The sequence below is a fragment of the Sorex araneus genome, chromosome 1, assembly GCF_027595985.1.
Source record: "Sorex araneus isolate mSorAra2 chromosome 1, mSorAra2.pri, whole genome shotgun sequence".
Taxonomy (NCBI): Eukaryota; Metazoa; Chordata; class Mammalia; order Eulipotyphla; family Soricidae; genus Sorex; species Sorex araneus.
Genome location: NC_073302.1, coordinates 142,826,499 through 142,848,975, shown reverse-complemented (window position 1 = coordinate 142,848,975; position 22,477 = coordinate 142,826,499). Strand labels below are relative to the sequence as shown.

The 22,477-nt window shown below is 36.8% G+C and overlaps 1 protein-coding gene across 5 annotated transcripts in view; it reads right to left on the bottom strand.

Moving 5' to 3' along the window:
• Window positions 1-22,477, bottom strand: part of KIF2A (kinesin family member 2A) — an 83,117-nt gene that overhangs the window by 8,874 nt on the left and 51,766 nt on the right. For 2 of the 5 annotated variants that reach the window (XM_004608466.2, XM_055123864.1), the window contains exons 7-19: window positions 21,793-21,888; window positions 20,335-20,389; window positions 19,784-19,946; window positions 17,397-17,487; window positions 17,207-17,270; window positions 16,243-16,334; window positions 15,774-15,916; window positions 14,671-14,875; window positions 13,873-13,983; window positions 12,886-12,953; window positions 7,854-7,967; window positions 6,911-7,061; window positions 2,137-2,238 (exon numbers count right to left, since the gene is read on the bottom strand). In XM_004608466.2, coding sequence (XP_004608523.1) covers window positions 2,137-2,238; window positions 6,911-7,061; window positions 7,854-7,967; window positions 12,886-12,953; window positions 13,873-13,983; window positions 14,671-14,875; window positions 15,774-15,916; window positions 16,243-16,334; window positions 17,207-17,270; window positions 17,397-17,487; window positions 19,784-19,946; window positions 20,335-20,389; window positions 21,793-21,888 — 1,455 coding nt within the window. The remainder of the gene's footprint in view (window positions 1-2,136; window positions 2,239-6,910; window positions 7,062-7,853; window positions 7,968-12,885; window positions 12,954-13,872; window positions 13,984-14,670; window positions 14,876-15,773; window positions 15,917-16,242; window positions 16,335-17,206; window positions 17,271-17,396; window positions 17,488-19,783; window positions 19,947-20,334; window positions 20,390-21,792; window positions 21,889-22,477) is intronic. The other 3 variants (XM_004608467.2, XM_004608468.2, XM_055123863.1) reach the window with 2 other exon arrangements.

Here is a 22,477-nt window from a genome sequence, read left to right as displayed (position 1 = left end):
CAAAGTGAAAAAAAAAATGTATCTTGGAATTTTGGAAAATACCAGGCTATTCATGGCATGGCTCGAGATACTTGAGGGGCTCTATGTGATTCCAAGAATACAACAAGGTTGGCTACACGCAAGGCAAATGCATCAGAAAGTACCATCTTAAAAAAGAAAAAGAAAGTACCATCTTTCTAACACCAAAGCAAAATAAAGAAGTTATTTCCTGGGGTTGAGGAGAGAACTCTATGATGAGAGGTTTATGCTCTGCCTGGGCCGAAACCTGAGTTTGAACCCTAACGATATGGTTTAGCACTGCTGGTGTAGACCCTTTAGCACTGCTGGTGTAGACCCAGAAGCCTCTGAACAATGCAGGGAGGTTCCAGCAGTCCCCAGCACCACAAGGCCCAACACAGCCCTGAATCCTTAGGCCCTAGCATTGACCACCTTGAGCACTTCTTGGAATGTTCCCCAGCCTGCTCCCTCCCCCGAAATACAGTTCCTTAAACTCAAGCACAAACACAAAGGGTAAATAAACCTATGTAACTTCATTGCTTAACTCTACCATAGAAAGGATCTGAGGAAGAAAACAAGTCAAGCATACAAACACTGAACAGTAAGTCTGTTTGGGATCTCCTTCTCCTCCCTGCCCTGCCACAGAGGATAGAACCATTTGGCTCCATCTGCCAGCTTGAACAGAGAATGCAGAAAGCTCCCTGGCAGTGTAGGGGCACAAAAGGAACTGGAGAGCTTCACCACCAGTCAACAATCAGTACAATGGGTAACACTGCAGAACCCTGCAAGGAGTGAGATTTGATCACCACTGAGTGTGGCCCAAAAACAAAAAATAAAGAAAATCTCTTCTCAAGTCTCACTGTCCTAACATGAAATGAGGACTATGTTCAAACCCTTTCTAAAAATGGACTACAAACATAAAGCGAAAGGGAGAATCTTTTCAATACAGTGTATAGAAATGTTGTCTGTAATTGAAATTTCATTGTCACGGTCCTAAAAATACACACATACACAAAAATTTCATTGTTGCTGTTCTGGGCCACACCTGCCATGTGCTTAGGATTTACTTCTGGTTCTGCACTAAGGTCACTCGTAGTAGGGTTTGGGGAGAACCATACACGATACAGGGGACTGAACCTGGGTGAGCCATGTGCAAAGCAAGCACCTTACCCAGTGTACTATCAGGCTGGCCTCCACAAATATCTTTTTACTTAACTATGAAATTCAAAGAATTATTATTATTTTTTGCTTTTTGGATCACACCCAGCGGTGCTCAGGCGTTACTCCTGGCTCTGCACTCAGGAGTTAAGAGTTACTCCTGGCTCTGCACTCGGGAGTTACTCCTGGCGGTGTTTGAAGGGACCATATAGGATGCCAGGGATTGAGCTCCGGCTCAGCCACATGCAAGGCAAATGCCCTACCTGCTATACTATTGCTCCAACCCCCACTAAAATGTTTGGGTTTTTTTCTAGCATTTTTTTTAACCTTTTTTTATTTATTTTGCTTTTTAGATCACACCCATCGATGCTCAGGGGTTACTCCAGCAGGCTCTGCATTCAGGAATTACTCCTGGCTGTGCTTGGGGGACCATATGGGATGCCAGGGATTGAACTCGAGTAGGCCACGTGCAACGCAAATGCCCTCCCCACTGTATTATCGCTCCAGCTCCCCATTAAAAAGTTTTAGCTACTCATTTTTGTTGTCTTTTTTTTTTTTTTTTGGTCATACCTGACAGTGCTCAGGGGACCAACTATGGTGCCAGATCAACTTCAGGGATATGCCTTACTCATGTTAGTTCATTACTATTATAAACGGGGATTGGGGGCAGAGGGAGTAATTTGGGCAAGGGCCTGATACTGGCTCTGTCAAGAGTGAACTCTGGCGGTGCTTAGAAGACTGTACGTAATGCCAGGGATTCAAACTAAGAATAGACACATGCAAGACAAACACCTTATCTCCTATACTATTTCGTCAGCCCCAAAGTTATAATTAATTGATGTAGAGAGACAGCCCCTTGATGTTTTTGTTTACAACATAGAAGAACTCGGAGGCTGCTCCCTGCACACCAAGAATCAAGCCCAGGGTCTCACACATACAAGGCCAGTGCTCCACCACTGAGCCACGACTATCTTACTTTACCTGGAACACTGCCCTGTGATCTTCCACAACTTGTTCTTCCATTTCCACCATTTGTGACACAGCCTCATGGAAAGTAAACAACTGTGGAGAAACCTCTTCTTCCTTAAAACAAACAGGTTTTTAAAAATATCATTAGAAAATAACCAAGTTTTAATGGTGATCATCACTAAAACACATCATGAAACGGAGTTCATTTCTTCTTCGGGGTCAAAAATATTTAATATATCAGTAAGATAACAGAAACTTAAGCCTATGTATAAGAAGTAATTTTCACTCAGTTGAGATTTCACTGCAGAATCCCCTTAAAATCTTTTGGTGCATGCTCTACCTTGGAGAAGGTCTATTCTTCAAACTGAGATGTGTTCTCAATTCTTCTTCTGTTGCTCTTTTCACTCCATCCCAACTCCAGGTTTCTATAAATAACAATTTTACTTCCCCAAAAAAACCCAACTACTTTGTAATAGTGTGGTTTTTCGAAAGTATACCTAATGCAGGAGGCTGGAGAGATATTAGAGTGGATAAGGCTCTTGCCTTGCATGCAGCCAACTCACATTCAATCCCTAACATCTCAGAAGTCCCCCAGCACTGTCAGGAATAATTCTTGAGTACAGAGCCTGGAGTAACCCGTGAGCATCACCAGGTACGACCCAAAAACAAAACAAAACAAAACAAAAACAACAACCAAAACCATCTACTGAAGCTGTAAATATAGCTATTTTCTCAGTATTGCTTACTTTTTTTGGGGGGGGTCACACCCGGCGATGCACAGGGGTTACTCCTGGCTCTGCACTCAGGAATCACTCCTGGCGGTGCTCAGGGGACCATATGGGATGCTGGGAACCGAACCCGGGTCGGCCGCATTGCAAGGCAAACGCCCTACCCGCTGTGCTATCGCTCCAGCCCCAAGTATTGCTTACTTTTAACCACAATTTAAATTATATAATTATCCCTTATACTATCTCTCTAGCCCCAGGCACCCACTTTTTTAACAGGAAACTCAAGTTTTCTCCTACATCCTCTCTGAAACATACACTCGAGAAACCTTTACTCACTTTATCTGCTTACTTTCCCAACAAGCTCAGATATCCTATTGATTTCCTTTGCCTTGTGCCATAATGCAAATTCTCACTAGATCCTCAGAGCCTATTCAAAATCTTTTTTTTTCCTGTGCAACTCTGAAAAAGAACTCTGAAGTACTTCATTTTGCCTTAAGTTGACCACCTGTATTAGTTTTCTAGAGCATGTCTTCCATATTATCCTTATCTTACTTAATCTGGGGTAGTCCACACCCACCAAAGCTAGAGGGTACTGGCCTTATCATTCTTAGCCTGTAAATGCGGACCTGATGTTTTAGTGCTTAGACTGGCAATGCAGTGGTGCTGAGGGATACAATCCCATTTTACTCACTCTGTTAAGATTAAATCGTAGCATTTGTATGTGTACGTATGCACCAATATTTAAGAGGGGGAATGCCAAATCAGCTCAATATAATTTCCTGGGATTGGTAGAATTGAATCCATGTTCTCTCAAACATGGAGAAGGCTGTAAGAACTCATGCTATCATGCTAAACCATTGAATTACTTCTGATAATCTATATATAGAATTAAAGTCCTAAAGAACAGCTGCATGAAATGCAAGAGCTAGTTAGCGCCATGGACTTTGCCATGTTTAGGGCTTGGCTTCAACTATGGACACCACCTCCCAGAGTATACCTAGAAGTAACCCAGAGCACTATCAAGTGTGGCGGCCACAAAAACAAAATATACAAAGTGAAATAAGAAACTCAGAGACTAGTAGAAAATATTTACTCACCACTCATCTAACAAAGGGTTAATATCCAAGATATAAAAAGCACTTGTACTGGGCATCTACCACAGGACACAAAACCACTAATTCAAAAGGACATACACACAACACCATTATTCATTGTTGTACTCAGTATAATAGCAAAGACATGGAATCAATCATCTAATGACAAATGAATCGATTATGAAGGTATGGTATACATACACAATGGAATACTAGGCAGCTGCAAGGAATGATGAAATCATGTAATTTGCTGCAACCTGGCAGAAACTAGAGATATCATGCTGATTGAAATAAGCCAGAAGAGAAATACAAAATGACCTCAACATATTTGTGTTATATAGAATACTAGATGAAGAAATTCTACTGTAGTAAAGTGGGGGATGCTTAGATCACCCTTGAGCCTAATGTTCAGAGAGAGGGGCAGAGAAAGAAAGAAATCAAGGGGGGAAGAAGAAGAGAAAGGGAATTTATAGAAGAGCAGGGATCAGGGCTTCAGCTACACTAGGGATATGGGTGAGTGGGATAGCTATATAACCAAAACACAGATTCAACAATGAAAACATCAACAATTACTGAAATTTTGAAATGTGCCTGTCAAGTGACAGGCAAGGGACGGGGATGAAGATGGATTATGGGAACACTGGTGGAAGTATACTGACTTGGTGGTGGGATCTGAGTTGAAATATTATGTACTCAACTATCAATAACTTTGTAAATCACTGTTCATTCACTGTCACTGTCACTGTCATCCCTTTGCTCATCGATTTGTTCAAGCAGGCACTAGTAATGTCTCTCATTGTGAGACTTATTGTTACTGTTTTTGGCATATCCAATACGCCACGGGGTAGCTTGCCAGGTTCTGTCGTGTGGGCGCAATACTCTCAGTAGCTTGCCAGGCTCTCTGAGAGGGGCAGAGGAGTCGAACACGGGTCAGCCGTGTGAAAGGCAAACGCCCTACCGCTGTGCTATCGCACCAGCCCATCAATATTCATTACATTTAAAAAGTCTTTTAAAAAAGGCATTTATCAAAGTCAACAACAAAATAACCACACCAAAAACTGGTAAGAAGGGATGAACAAAGAGATGACACACAGGTGATCAATAGGTTTATGGAAAAATGCTATCCAACACTGAAGAACAGGGACATGCATATCCAAAAAATAAAAATGAAACACTACCTCACAGCAGTGAGACTGGCACACATCACAAAGAATAAAAACAACCAGTGTTGGAGTTGATATGTGCTGGTGGGGGGAAGTGAGGAACCCTCCTCTACTACTGATAGGAATGTCAAATGGTTCAACCCTTTTGGTGAACAACATGGACATTTTTCAAAAGATTTGATGACCCAGCAATTCCACTCTGGGCACCAACCCAAAGGGCCCAAAATCTAATCAGAAAAGACAATTGTACTCCTATGTTCATTGCAGCACTATTTATACTGGCCAAAATCTGTAAACAACCCAAGTGTCTAAAACCAGAACTGGATAAAAAAACTATGATATATATATATATATATATATATATATATATATATACACATATATATATATTTATATAGAATTATGCAATTTGCTAATACTTGGATGTGAAGTTATAGCTGCATAAAGTTAGAGAGGAACAGATACAGAAGTGGTCTGCCCTATGCAGGCTATAAAGAAACACAGTAAGGGAATAACAAATGGACAAAGATGGATAGAACTGGAAACTGGTCCACAGAACTGAACCTACCATTTTTGGGGAAGAGAATAAGATAGAAGGGGGTCAGTCGGGTGGACTGAAGGTGTGGTACTGAATGATGTAAGCATGAAACCCTATCGTTAACTGTATTGCAAATCACGATGCCTCAAATTAAAAAAAAAAAAAACAACACTTTTTTGAAAAGAATAAATGTAAAACCTGCTATAGGGAGAGACAATCTTTAGGTTTTCCAATGGTACAATGTAGGATTACTTTGGTAATCATTCTGAGAGCAACTACATTAACCTTTAAAATTTTCAGTAAGGGCTAGACACTGCAGGATTTGGCCCAAAACATAACAAAATACAAACCAAAAAAACTACTAGGAGGTATTAAAAAAAATGTATAACTTTAATGAATGATAGAATCAGTTGAATAATTTTCAAATATTTAATTGCAGCTAGCAATAAACTTATGGCTCAAGTATCAATCAGCATTTGTAATTTGTATGATTCTGGTCAAGTTATTTGATCTTTCAATTCTAAAAAAGGGGTAATCATATTAACCATATCCAGCTGTATCAGCTAAATAAAATATTTAGCAAATGCGTATTATATGTGTACTATGTAATACGTCTATAGGAAGCAACTATAGATGCTTACCTTTCATCATTATAAGAAAATGACACAATATGGTGATTTGTGAGAAAAGTAATAAAAAGCAAGAGTATATATATTAGCTTTTTGGGTCACACCCAGCGATGCACAGGGGTTACTCCTGGCTCTGCACTCAGGAACTACTCCTGGCGCTGCTGGGGAGACCATCTGGGATGCCGGGGATCGAACCCAGGTCAGCCGCGTACAAGGCAAACGCCCTACCCACTGTGCTATCGCTCTGGCCCCAAGAGTATATATTTTTAAATAAAGTCAGGGGTCAGAGAAGGAACTCAACAGGCTCACAGTGACATCCAAGCACAGAGCCAAGAGTAGCCCCCCAAACACCACCAGATGTGTGTGTGGCTGAAAAATGACACCAGCCCGTAAGAAAATGAAGCTAATATTTTTTGTTTGGAGTGGGAGTTGAAGTGGGGGTTGGGTTGGGACAGACCCAGTGGTGCTTGGCATTTATTTTTTTCTGGCTCTTCACTCAGGGTACCATACAGGGTGCTGAGGATCCAACCCAGGTCAGCTGCATGCAAGGCAAGTGCCCTATCTGTTGTATCTTGTCAGCCCCGAAGTTAATCTTAGTATATATTCTGATGTACAACTATCTGAAGTCACTCACATTTTGCTCACAAAGAAGTTTTAGATCATCTCTCTGAGGGGAACTGCCAACACCCCACTGTGCCTCTAAGTCATCAATCTGACTTGGTGGATGGTGCATTATTGGACGAACATCACCAGCAGCAGTTGGATCCACAGTCAACTCTTTCACCCTACAAACATTTAAGAAATATCTAATATCAACAAATACTCTTGAGAATGAACAAATATATTACAACTTATTCATATAAAGGTAATTCAATGAATACACTAAGATGGATGATGTCAGCTTTGCAATTAAAATTTATCTACAATCTGAAAATACTAAAGGGATGGTAAACTAATTGCAGGGATCAACTTGGGTAGCTTTACAATTTTTTCATTTGTAATTACTGCACATGATAATTGAGAATTAAAGCATGCAGTAGGTTATTTCAAAGTAAATGACATTAAATTATATCAAGAGAAAATAACAATGACCCAATTAATAAATGAATTATTGCTGGATTCTGAAAATGAATGTTGCAGATTTTTAACTCATAATCTTCAATAGCTACATGCTATTATTTCAAGTGTAAGAATTATGATTTGAAGTTTCACCACTGAAAAACTATTTTCCCATTTAGAAGACAGCACTTGCTATGCAGATTCTAGCTATTTCCTTGAGGACAAGGAAATATATGTGTACAGAATAAAGGAAAACATGCAAAGATGACATCATCCTTAAAAATGTAGGAGGAAATAGGCCAATTTTCTAAAATCAGTATTTTTAAAGCAAGTAAATTAATAATAAAAGTACATAAAATGAAGCTCAAACTCATGCAGTAAGCCACCACCTGCCAAACAAAACGAAAATGAAAAATGAAATGGCTCAGGACAAAAGAAGTATAAATGAAATATTTACATGTAGAACAAGTCAAAAGAAACTATTAAAATAAACATCATATGTATAGAATGAAGTAGACCTGGTAATCGAAGGAGAAAAGTCGTCATACTCATAAGAAGGAGAGAGATCAGGGCGACTGCCACTACCCTGTGAGAAGGGAATGTCTGATGGACTAATTCCAAACTCCTTTACTCTGCAGCAGCACCAAACAGCAACAAATTAAAAGAAAATGCTCTTGTAAAGACAGTAATACACACTTCAAATTTGCATTTAGTACCAGTTTTGTTTAGCAAAGGATATCAACTTATCCGGAGGTTTTTGAAATCTCACTGTACTTCTAATTTTTTTGATTCAATGTGATTGCCCTAAACAAACTCCTCTCTTCTGATGATCCTTCTAACTAGATGATCACCTAAATTTGAACAGTCTCTTCTCATCTGCATGACTATTCAATCTAATTATCTTGCGTGACAAATACAATGAATATGTTATCTATTAGCATTAATAAATCTTCAACAATAGTTTTTGTTCAAACAGTTCACAAGAGAATTAAGTCCTAAGGGCCTCCCACTGTCTGAAATAAATTAATTTTTCCTCAGCATGTAGAAATGTCATTAGCTATAAAGATTTGTTTGTACAAATTTTGAAACTAGTCAGGCATAAGCAAGGCAAGCGCACTGCTCACTGTACTCTCTCTGGCCACCATATTGTGATTCTTTAGATCACTTTTGGGATCAATCCTTTCCTAACAATACTTCAATTATTAAGTACCTCATACATGTCAAACATTAAGTTTAATAAGTTTAAATCTAGCAACAGTTTTATATTGTGTCCATTTTACAGATGACAAACTATCTCAGAAAAGTTAGTCTAACAAATCCAAAGTCATAAAGTGAGTATGAGGCATAACTAGTTAAAAAGTAGCTTTGGGTGCAAGAGACATAATACAATGGATACAGTGTTTGCCTCATATGCAACTGACCTAGATACAATCTCTAGCAGCCTGCCACATAATCCCCTAAACCCCTGGGTGAACTCAGCAGTGAACCCTGAGTGGAGAGCCAGGAGTAAACCCGGAGAACTACCGGGTATGGCCTCAAAACAAACCCAAAACAAAGAAACTAGCTTTGGGACTGGAAAGCACAGGGTTATGGTGCTTGCCCTGCATGTGGCCTAAGTTTGACCCCCAGAACCATGTGATAGCCTGAGCATCACTGAGTCCAGGAGAGGTCCCTGAGCACCTCTGGGTCTGGCCCTAGAGGCCTGCCTGATTGCTGGAGTGGCTCTGATAATCCCTTGTGCCCCAAGACCTTTGCTTGTATTATCTGCCTATTGTCGAAGAATCAATGGCAGTGGCCCTAGGGTCTTCCTAAGCACCATTTAGGAGGTCTCCCCAGAAAAATATGAAGAACAACATGCATGCTTAGTTTCATTACCTATTCCAGTAACACAAAATTTGTACCCAAAGCTAAGTTTTACATTTTCTAAACTAGTATTTTTAGTGGTAAAAAATTGATAAAGTTAAAAGAAAAAAAGTTTTTCATGTAAATTAAATGAGTAAATTTCTATTACTTACAATCTTTCTTTTACCTACTGGTAATATCTATCAAAGATTCATTCTAAATTCACTTGTCCTTTATTGTCTCTTTGGAAAGCTACTAATTCCCAAACATAACAATATATAGAGATTTCAAAATACCTAGTTAACTGTTAAGAATTAAGCTAACCTACCTTTTCATATCTATCTGCTTTAACTCTAATTTTACTACCATTTCTCAATTTAGACGCCATGGTTCACACTTCCCCCTCGATTTAAAACCCTCATGCCAGAGAGAGAACAGCAGCTTAGAGTGCGTGCTTTGCATGTGGAAGGTGTGGCCACAGTGACCCAAAAGCAGTAAGCTGGAAGTAGACCCTGAGCACTACTCAGTTTGGCCCCCATATCTCAATAAACAAAAAATAAAGGCCCTAAGGCCAAACCCAAGTTTATTATACACAGAAATTACAGTCTTCAAATGGGGATTACATTAGGGCTCGAGCAATAGCACAGCGAGTAGGGCATTTGCCTTGCACGCAGCTGACCTGGGTTCAATTCCCAGCATCCCATATGGTCCCCTGAGCACTGCCAGGGGTAATTCCTGAGTGCATGAGCCAGGAGTAACCCCTGTGCATCGCTGGGTGTGACAAAAAGCAAAAAAAAAAGGGGGGGATTACATTCTAATCAAAAAGGTTAAAATGTCTTATTTGTGTTGGTATGGAAAAAAAAATCATTTATACCAGATAAGTCATGCTGCAAGTGACAATATATATGCGAGTGATATACATGATAATAATAGATGACAGTATTTTACTTAGACGTAAATAAACTACAGGAAAGATCAGATACAGCATTTTAACATTTTACTTCCTTTACAGAACATTTTTATCTGTCTTAATTCTAAAACATGACGCTATCTACCACAGTAAGGTGGTCCTCTCATATCTAGTGAAAGTTTTTGAAGTAAACAAAATGAATGATAAACCTCACATATCAAACTACTTATTAGAGGTATTTTTAAAATACTTTTAAAAATAAGAGACTAAAAAAAGAATTTAAAGGTAAATTAAAATATTTTAAAATAACTTAAAAAATGTTTACAGGGTTCGTAACCTAAAAGCTTGTGATTCATCAATCTAAAGAATTCAATTTAGAAAATAAGGTTCTATTATAAAGGTAAAAATATAAATGTTAGTCTTTTTTGGCACACCCAGCAGTGCTCAGAAGCTATTCCCTGGCTTTGTGCTGGGGTTTCTCCTGGTGATGCTCAGAGGACACTTGGTAAGAGTCAGAGCATGTTGCTCTGTCCAGTGAACTCTCTTTGGTCCCATAAAATAAAGTTGTCTTTTTATTTTAAAGAAGTCAATGTATTTGAGAGGCAAGAAAACAGAGATCTGATGGGACTCAGAGGATATTCCTGGCTCTGTGTACAGGAGGGAGCTGGAAGTGCTTGGGGATCATATGCAGTGCCGGAGGCTGTGGGGCGAACAGGGCAGGCAAGTAAGCCACCCCCAAAGCAAAGAGCTCAACCCCTATACTAACTGTCCAGCTGAAAGTCAACATATTTTTTACTCTTTTTACAAAGGGCTCATATTTCCAATAATCCAACAGTTTTCACCATTAAAAAGAATCTCTAAGTTCAAATAAAGAACACAAAAGTAGAGAGTATGATTCCATTTATATAAAGCTCACATATACCTGCATGTATTTTTGAAAGATATATTAGTAAGCCTGCTCGGATTGGGACTGGGCCTCTTCCACCCCGATTTCCCACTTTTCCGTAGCTAGGCGGTCACACCCAGGGACTGCCCCTGGCACCATGTAATCCCACCAACGGCCTATATCCAGGACTATAATATCAAGTTCTCGGACATCTTATAGCCTAGTTCTCCCTCTGAGAGAACCTGGCTAGCTACTAAGAGTTTCCTGCCCACATGGGAGAGCCTTGCAAACTCCCCAAGGTGTATTCATATGCCAAAACCAGTAACAATGCTGGGTCTCATTCCCCTGACTCCGAAAGAGCCTCCAATGTGGCATCGCATTGGAGAAGGATGAATAAAAAGAGGCTTCTAAAATCTCAGGGCTAGGACGAATGGAGACATTACTGAGACCACTCAAGAAATTTGACAATCAAGGGGATGATGATGATATTAGTAAGTAATAGAACTTTTTAAAATGATCAAGGGAAGTAAAAAAACTATTCTGAAAAAGTCAGAACAGCAGTTATGTTGGGGTACAGACAATTCTTAAGAGTAATGCCAAGAGTCTTGGCATTACTCTTAAGAATTTGTAATCTAGGAGCTGGAGTGATAGCACAGCGGGTAGGGTGTTTGCCTTGCACGCAGCCGACCTGGGTTCGATTCCCAGCATCCCATATGGTCCCCTGAGCATGAGGGGTAATTCCTGAGTGCAGAGCCAGGAGTGACCCCTGAGCATCGCTGGGTGTGACCCAAAAAGCAAAAAAAAACAAAAAAGAATTTGTAATCTAGAAAAGACACTGGGAGCTTCTGAGCAGAAATGGGGAAGGATAGGTAAAGTTCAATCACACCGTCTAAGGAAAGACATGTGTATTTTGTCAGTATTCAGTTATTCCCTTCTGTGATTAAAAACAATTTTTTTTTTTTGCATTTTAGATTTACACAACAGGTAGGGCGTTTGCCTTGTACGTGGCCGACCCAGGTTCAATTCTTCTGTCCCTCTCAGAGAGCCCGGCAAGCTACCGAGAGTATCCTGCCCGCACAGCAGAGCCTGGCAAGCTACCTGTGGCATATTCGATATGCCAAAAACATTAACAAGTCTCATAATGGAGACGTTACTGGTACCCGCTCGAGCAAATCGATGAACAATAGGATGACAGTGCTACAGTGCAGATTTTAAAAACCTCCATAGTAAGTAAAACAAAAAATAGGACAAATACTTGTGTTGACAAAATTAAGAGATCTACAACTAGAAATGGAGCATCAACAAGAAATTTTATCTCTAGGTCAATTATAGAGATAATAGAAATATACGTCCATTACAATCCAGTTTGGCAGGAATTTCATGTTCTAAGGAATGAACTGTTTTAATAATTTATAATGGTTTTATCTGTTCACTTATAATAATTCAGTCATGTACTGACGCCTGTAGCACTAATATGCACAATATTAGTATATATTAACATACAGAATATCAGAACATGTTACTATTTCTCAGACTTTATATCCCCCATGTTATCAGAAATAATGTTCAGCATATAAACAATGAAAGGATTGGTCTCAACGCTAACTTTTAGAAGCTTAAAATAGAAGAATTTGTATGCTTAAATGCATTAAAACATTATGCTATATACCTTAGTGAAATGGAAAAATATAATCAGGACAGACCAATTCTACTAGTGATAAAGACAATTTTCTACCAAAATTAAATTTACTATTTACTTTTTAGAGCCAAATGAAATGTTATCTTATTGAATAACATGCAATTTTTTTTTTGAAAACTGAAAGAACAATTTAATAAAATTAAGCTATTAGGTATTCAGTTATAAACTGCTCTACTCGCCTCAAATTTAAAAATGAATAACCAATTTTCATACCTATTTGCATATCTTAATGTATTAAGAGTATTTTCACAGGATGCCATTCCTGGAGAGATTGTGGCAATCTATTGGGGGGAAATGCAAAGGCAAAGAAAATGTCATGAATAATGAAGATAGTTACACTGTCATATAGCTCATTAAGGACTCATCTTAATATGGTTATTATCTGAATAAAAAGAAAAATCAATGATACTTGGACTCTGAGATAAGAAGTCCATAATCTGATATAAACTTCAGTTAAAATAGAAACTCTCTGAAGGCACCATATAATGGTCCAAATTAGGCAGAAAACATAGAAGGAAATATCTATATGAACTTCCCCCTTTCTATTACGGTTTTTTTGTTTGCTTGTTTTCAATTAAGGGCAACCAAATCCCTTACTGTTGTTATCTAGAAACATTAAAGGACAAAGCTTGGAGTTGGGAACCATAATAGCTGCAAAGTGAAGTCTGACCCAGGAGAGAGAATCAAAGAGTGAGAAACCCAAATTATACAACTAAACTGTCCCTATCTCCAGCTGATCCTTGACCAGTAAAATAGTACTGTTTACTCCAAGCAACAAAGTTAGCTAAAACTGAACTAAACTAAAATTTCAATTTTATTCACTATGCAGACAGGGGAGGGAAAAAATGGTTAAGTTCAGCTATATTCAATTCTACTAAAACAAGAAATATTCATTAGTTTTAGGAAAACAGAACTAGCATCTAGTAAGGTAATAATACAATCCAAAATTGTTAGATACATGAAAGGTATGACTATAACTGAGGGAGAAAAAAAAAAAGAAAGCCAAATAGAAAACCCATATGCTAAAATTACTAAACAGAACATGTTATAATTGCAATGTAATTCTAACACTGTCAGGGATCACATATTACGTATCATTGTTCTCTCTCATAATAGGATTTAAATAACTGTCATTAATATATGATTTTTTCTGTAGTGTAGCTATCCATTGAACAACAAAACAAATGAAAACAAACTTACCATGCAGGTTCGGGAGTTTTCACCTATGAAAGAATCTCTTAACACCTGAGTAAGTTTACTTGCTCGGAATGGAGTATGAGGTTTATTTCTACCTAAGGCTCTGATGCACTCCTGAAAATTAAGAAAGCAAGCATCGCAGATTACACTTTTACAGAAGAGTAATGAACATATTTGAAAAGATCTTACTATAACTCCCAAGACTAAATTCTGATCAGTTCTGAAAAATTTACTAACAATTTTATACCGAAGTTCTAATTCAAGAACATGAAAACAAAAAAATAAAAAAATAATAACACCTACTTTTATTTTCCAAAATATTTGTGAGGCAGTGATTAGAACTAAAATAGAATAACAGTAAAAGTTCAACTTTTAAAGCAAAATTCCAGAAGAAAAAGCTGTGCTTTTGAGTAGTTTTGCCAACCTGTGGCTTTCTAATCAAGGAAGAATATATGAAATGACTTTTTCTAAGTCATTCCACATTTTTCTGAAAAATGACTTCTTGGCTCAATTTTGTAGTTCCTTGTTGTCCTAAATGTCCTAAATCATGTCCCTTGAGAATCTCCTGAAAGTAGTTTTAGAACTAATCTGCCAATTAACAAATGTTTTATACACACTAAATAAACAATAAAAAGACGATTTCTGGATATAATACAAACTTCTAAAAGCAAATATAATACACACCTCTAAGAGCAAATAGAAGCTAAACTACACAAAACAAGTGTCTAGCAGTTTCTGAGTAAACAAACTTAAAGTCACACACACAAAAAGATATTTCATGATCAATTTTGCCTTATTTACCTTGAGTGCTAAAAGGCTTTTATTAATTTCAGCACCTTCAAGCCTAGTCTGCCTGTCCGCACTGGAAGTATCAGCTCCTCTTTCATTTCCAGCCAAGTCAATGAGAGAAAATTTGCCATGTAGTTTTCCTTTCCTTCTAAGAATAATCTGAAACACTGCATGGCTCCGAGATGAATGTGCATTTGCAGATGTTTGACCAGATGTCCTACAATGTGATTAACATTATTTTAATACAAAAACATCAATTTATGTATTCAAATCAGTATTTTCAGAAGCCAACCAATTTTCATCATTTGACATATCTGTTTCATATATGTATATATACATGTATATATATGCATATATAGATATATGTGTATGTGTGTATACATATGTATGTGTATACATATAGTTTTTTTTATTGGTTTGGTTTTTGGGCCACACCTAGCTATGTTATAGGCTTACTCCTGGATCTGTGCTTAAGGGTCTCTTTTGCCAGTACTGACAGGACCACATGTAGTGCCAAGGATTAAACTGCAGCTGGCCACATGTAAGGCACATGCTTTAACCCCTGTAATATTGCTCTGGCCTACAAAATATATTTCTAACATACTGATAGTGTATTATCAATCTATTACATACCGCTCAAAGTTAAAAGAAACAAAAGTTTTTATGAACAATGCCTTTTAATTGCAAGATGTATTACAATAACAAACTTGCTTTGTTATGCTATACCCAACATACCCAAAATAGATTATGGAATCAAGTTTCTTTTTCTTTTTTGGGTGGGTTCACACCCAACAGTACTCAGTGGTTCCTCCTGGCTCTGTGCACAGTGTCAAGGACTGAAACTGGGTGTTCTACATGCAAAGCATGCACTCAGGCCACTCAATTATTTCTATGGCCGAGTTCCCAATCTTTTCTTTCTTTAAAAAAAAGTTATTGATCTGGGGGTAAAGAGGTAAGGGGAGAAAAATGGGGAAAGTTAGGCCACTCCCAACAGTGCGTAGGGGACCACAAGCAGTGCCAGGGATCTAAACGGAGTCAACTTCATGTAAGGACATACAAAGTGTCCAAACCCTTGTACTATCTCTGGCCCATTTCCTTCCCTGGAAGAGATTTACCTGCAACTGTTGCCTATATCAATGAGTTTCAGAACATCTTCAACACATTTAACTTCCCGTTCCTGCAATCCCACCACCTGGACCTGCTGTTTTCCATCTTCAAGTACTCTTAATTTTGTTTTCCTGTTTAGCAAGTCAAACACCTATAAAATGATAACTCAAATTAGAAAACTAACTTAAAGAAATAAAGTTATATAAACATGAGTAATCCAGAGAGATTATTTCAGTAAAATGTCACTATAAATAAAATCATGTTAAATACTGAAATTGAAAAGACTCAATGGGCATTAAAGACACTGCATAAATTAATAAAGAATCATACAAATACATGTAAAAGTATGATTATGATTATTGCACAATAATGTAAATATATTTAAGCAGATGTTGTATACTTCATAAAAAATTAAACGGTAAATTTTGCTACATATTTTATAACCACTTTTTTTTTAATTTAACAGTTTTCACTTACCTTTCCACTATAAATTTCAAAAAATGTTGCATATACTTGAAGTTCTAACTTCTTGTAGTTTGGCTTCTTCAGCATTAAAAAAACATCTCGAGCTGTAAAGAATTTCACACAAAGGAAATACATTAAGAAGTGACAATAATGTTTTTAAGAAGCAATTCAGGGACCAGAGAAATAGCATAGTGGGCAGGACACTTGCCTTACACAGGTCCAATCTGGGTTCAATTCCTGGTACCCCATATGGTCTCCCAAACCTCACCAGGAGTGATACTCTGAGCACTACTGCTATGGCCTAACATGCCCCCAAGCCCCAAGCAAATCAAATTCCCAAAATTGCTCTTTGGCATAAACTCCACGACATACATGCCTAGCCTTAAATTCTCTACTTTTAGATGAATGTTGTTATTTACCTACATTCTAATTATCAATAACAAAAATGAAGACTAAACATTAATTCTATTTATAAGTACTAATAGTATTTTAATAGCATTTTGAAGTATTAATAGTATTTAAATAATAAATAGCATTATTTATTACACAAGTAATAGTATTTTTTTTTACATTTTAGGTTTAAATGTCACTCTTCTTCATATTCACTAAAGAGAAGGCCACTTAAATTTTTTTTTGCAGTGTCCCAGGTTTGAACCCAGGGTTTCACACCCATGAGGTATGCATATTACTGCTAAGCCACACCCCCAGTCAGAATACTCTCACAATAGCAAAACAGAGCTTTGCACATACCAGCTGTTCTACAACTTTTAAGCTCTGAAAACAGCTTACAATGACATAAACATAATATAAATTCTGTCCCTAAAACGCTATCTTTTATCAGCCTGATAACCTAAAATTGACAACATAAAGTATGCATAGCACTGTAAATACCCTTAAATACTACAGTATTTCCAATTCTTATTTCAAAACACCTCAATACTTGAGCATTTATATATGATATGCAAAAAGAAGTTACCTGCTAATGCATAAATTCCTTTAGAGCAATCTTGGTTCTTTCCTGAAAAGTCACCTCCCATAGTCTATATGTTAAAAAGAAAATAAAGAGCAGACATTTCCCAGGAATAATTTATTTTAAAATTTAGATATCAAAATAAAACTAATTTAGGAAAATAAACTATAGTGTCAGACTAGGACATATTACTCACATGAGTCTTTCCACTTCCAGTCTGCCCATAAGCAAAGCATGTAGCCATTCCCCTTTCAAATATAGTTTCCACTAGCGGTCTAGCTGTAAACCTTAAAAATGAAATTCATTCGTTATCAGCGATCATTACTTAAATCAAACAATGAAAGTAGCATCAAATATTGTAATATCACCCTTTTCAAATTTTATTAATGTAATATACCATGAATCAATGAACACAACTCTGACAGTAACAGCCACATAAAACAAACATAAACCTTCCCTCCCTTCCAAGAATCAGGAGTTTTAACAAATTAAAAAGATTTCTTTAATGGTAACAGAGACAGCTAAAAAGACACGTTTTGTACAGGAGGCCCTGTTTTGAACTACTGGGTCCCCTATATGGTCCAATTGAGCCCTCTAAGTACCTAGCTGGAAACAGCCTCTGAGCATCACTGGATGTGACTAAAATAATGACATACCCTCAAAAGAAGAAAGCTACAGGGGTGGGGGGTGGGGGAGGTGACTCAGGAAAGAAATTAAGATCTTCTAACATTAAAAAAAAAAAAAGCTACTATTTCCTTGAAAGAGTAATTTTATTTTGCTTTTTTTTTTTTTTGCCTTTTGGGTCACCCCTGGCGTTGCACAGGGGTTAATCCTGGCTCATGCACTCAGGGATTACTCCTGGCAGTGCTCAGGGGACCATATGGGACGCTGAGAATCGAACTCGGGTCGGCCGCGTGCAAGGCAAACGCCCTACCCGCTGTGCTATCATATCACTCCAGCCCCAAATGTTTTACTTTTAAAATACTACTGTGCCGACAGTTTTCTTTTACTCTTTGGCCACACCCAGCTATCTCCAGAACTTACTCCTGATGTATGGGTACTCAAAGTACCCATAAAGTTCCAAGGTGATAGGGATCAATCCCAGGTCAGTTATGTGGAAAGGAAGTTGCTTGTACTACCTCTAATCCAAATTTTTATTGTTTTTTTTTTAAAGGCACATCCAGTAATGCTTGAGAAAATGTAGCCCTAGGGATAAACCTGGGCCTCCTAGGGTTCAGAGAGTAGGGTACAGTGGGTAGGTTATTTATCTTGCACACGGCCAGCCCGGGCTTGATCCCTGGCATTCCTATATGGTCCCCCGAGCCCTGCCAGGAGTGAGCCCTGAGCATCAGGACCTCCAGGGCTATACATTATGATGCTAAGGGAGACCGTGTCATGCTGAGGACTAAACTGTGGTCAGCTGTAAGCAAGGCATGGTCAGTACCATCTCTCTGACACCCAAAACAAGTCTTTTTAATGTAAGATACAAAATAACTTAAATGGAACACAAAGGTCTGCTCATTTTTTAAGGCAAAATAGGAGAGTATACAACAAAAGTAGCAAAAAACATTCTATTTAAGTATCAAATTTAAAGTCAAAATTATCAAAATTTCTCTGATGAAAGAGAAATGACTGAGGAGAATTAGAAGGCCATTAAATCTACAGATTAAGGAGGACACAGAAGATTTTTAATAATCTTCAATCTTCAGGATCCTTAAATATTCTGTCTTCCAAAAATATAGAGCACTCAAGTAACCGCCAAGGTAGTTCTTAAAAACAGAACAGTAATCTGCTAAAACTGATCTGTAACAAAATTTCTAAGTGAATATTTTACAAATTAGCTATGAACATCCGTATCTGGCATAAAAACATGAGATTTTAATGTTTGATAAATGCAAATCTCAATTTTTTTCAAATTTACTCTTTAACTAGAAAAGAATTCCATGTAATAATCTATCCCAAAACTTAAGAGAAGATGAAAATGCAAGATTTACAGAATTTTTTCCCTAAATACATAAATGCCAAATAAGTTTATAAAATTTTTAAATGATCATTTATTTTTCTGTTTTGGGGTTACATACAGCAATGCTCAAGGCTTACTCCTGGCTTTGTGCTCAGGGAGATCACTCCTAAGAGGCTCAAGGGTACCAGGAATCAGACCTGGGTCGGCCATGTGTAAGGTCTTACCCACTATCCTATCTTTCCAGTCCCTAAATAAAGGTTTAGACAATTAAGGATAAATATATAATTAATATTTTCATATCATTTCAATAGTATAGAGATAAAAAGATGGAAGTTCCCCTTGTTATGAAAATGTTAACATTTTTTGAAACGTTTCATCTAATGGAAAAGTTTCCAAGTAGTATATGAGATAAATAAAAAAATAAGTAATAAAAAATTTGATTTGGAGAACATTATAGAAAACAAGTATTAATTTTCATTAGTGTTCTGCAATTACATTTTTTCTTTGTTTTAACTAAGAAAAGCACATTACAACTCTAGACATAAGATCGTTTTAAGTTTTAGTGGGCTGCACACATGGTATTATAATAAAAAATTCTGATTAATAGTGCATTTACCTACCTGTAAACCATTTCATTAGGAGCTGAGTCATCAAAGGCATAATCAAAACGAAACGTTTGATTTTCCAGGTACCGTGTTAAATCTACTTTTTGTTTTGGTTCATGTACCATCACAACATCTTTACTGGGGATTGTGATTACATCAAGATCTTTCATTTGAGTTTCTAAAAGGATAAATGAAAATCAATGCCCCAAAATTTTTCACAGCACTTGAATTAATGCACAATATTATTTTAAGTAGTATGTTCTGTAAAGTAGGAAGTTCTATAAAAATAATTACCCTATGTCATTCAGTAAGACATAATTCTTTAATAACAATGTGGAAAAAAACCCAAGATTTCTATGATGAACAAGAAATGGCAATGATTAATAGAATATTAATAAACCAACAGATCTAACTAAAGAAATATACAAAAGGTATGTATGTATAGGTATGTACTGAGATAAAACTTGTATAGGTTTGTAAAAAATAAGATTTATAGTTTGCTCTTCTAAACCAATCTGACTTCTATAAACCAAAATAAATTACAAGTAGGGCAGAACCAATCATACCTTTTTTATTGAGTGGCCGTTTTCGTACACAAACACATATCCTATGTTCATCAATCTAAAAATAAAATTTATTTCACCGGTTATTAATATTATGCAATACTTGCCTATATTATGCAATACAATACTTCCTATAAAAATTTTCTGTTTATGCATGGCTTAAATTTAAGTTTAAATAACAATTATCTTGTACAAATTCTAACAGCTGTGAGGTATAATTATTTCTAAAAAACTCGGACTATAATGAAAACATTTTTGCAAGTTGGCGAGTCATTAAGAAATAAACTTTTGGGGGACACTACTGTTCTTAGTGGCATTAGATTTATTATAAGACTGAGATGAATTGTTACAATTAAAGTCAAACTTCCTATCAAATATCTTATTTTCAGCTTTATTATATGCAAAATTTTAGACAAAGAATTTTAGGAAGTTCAAGTCCCTGATACGAAACATGTTTTGTATCAGGACTTGCATATAAATTTATATGGCATTTGCATATAACCTAATCACACATTCTCTAATATACTTGAACACATCTCTAGATTACTTATAACACAAAGTAAATGCTATGTAAATACTTGTCATACTGTAATTTTTTAAAGAATAAAGATAAGGAAGAGTCTATAGAATTGATCTTTCAACAACATAGGTCCGAACTAGAGTTTTGGTCTACTGCTGTCCTAAAAACTATCACTTATTAATATCACTTATTATTAAAAGCCATAATGACATTTAAAAAAAATTAACAAACATGGTACACTGCAATGATGATGGGATAGATTGCTCAAGCAAAGAAAGAAATAATCTTGTAACTAAGGTCAAATTATAACTGATGGTCAGAAAGGAAACTGGGTCTTCTGACATCACTCCTCCTTTAAAATTGCTGCTCTGCTCTATCAAACACTGAGAGGTTTAAGGCCAGAGCAATAGTACAATGGGGAAGGCACTTGCTTTGCACCTAGTATATTTAGATTCAATTCCAGGCATTCTATATGGGCTGAGCTCGGCCCCCCCCCCACCCCCGGCACAACCAGCAGTAATTCCGGAGTGCAGAACCCCTGAAAATCACTAGGTGTGGCCCAAATCTGCATCCTGCACACACACACACACACCCAAAAAATAATAATGAAAGAAAAAAGAATATTCATTAAAGTGGAAAAACTGGGGCCAAAGCACTAGTGCAGCAGGTAAAGGAGCTTGCCTTGCACCTGATTAACCAGGTTTGAACTGCAGCATCCCATTCGGTCACCCAAGCACTGCCAGGAGTAATTCCTGAGTACAAAGGCTGGAGTGAGTAACTCCTGAGCACTACCAATGTGGCAAAAAAAAAAAAAAAAAAACCCCACAAAAAATAAAAAATAAAGTGTAAAACCACATAATTAAGATATTAGTTGAATGGTATCAAACATATTTTATTTAGAGTATAAGAAGTTCCAGAGTATTGATTTATAAAAATCTTACCGGATCTGCTGTTGTTAATGGTCTATAATCCAAACTTCCTCTAAAATCTCTGATCATACACATAATTTCATAATTGGGGTTTGTAGCATCAACATCCTGTGAGACAAAGGGAATTCATCATTTGTCATACTGATAATCATGTAGTTTTATATCTGTTTGGACAATATCTGTTTTGTCAAATATCTATTTTAACAACTAAACTAATTGACTACAACATTTGTTATAGCCAAGCCCAAGCTCATACTAGAGATGTGACATAATTTCATTTCACAGTTCAGGATAAATAATATGCCTTCATTAATTTTTTATTAAAAACACAATTATGCTAGTCTTCAACTGTTCTGGTAGTTCCAAACCAACGCTCACTAAAATTAACTTTGACCTAGTTCCAAAACTCATCTTTCATATATATCTTAATTATCCCAAAAAAGAAAATAAAAGAATAAAATATCACTTATCTTAAACAATGACAAATAACTATGGAAAAGATAAACTTCAGAAAAAGTTATTAAATCAGATTCTTCTTCCTAACTTATTTTCATCCCAATTTTTAATATTCAGTACAGTAAAAATATATTCATTTACATGCATTTCCTTTTGATAAATACCTACAAAGACTAAAACATGCACACAAAACCCAACAAAACTAACTCCTGAAGATAATGAAAACTGCCAGTAGTTACCA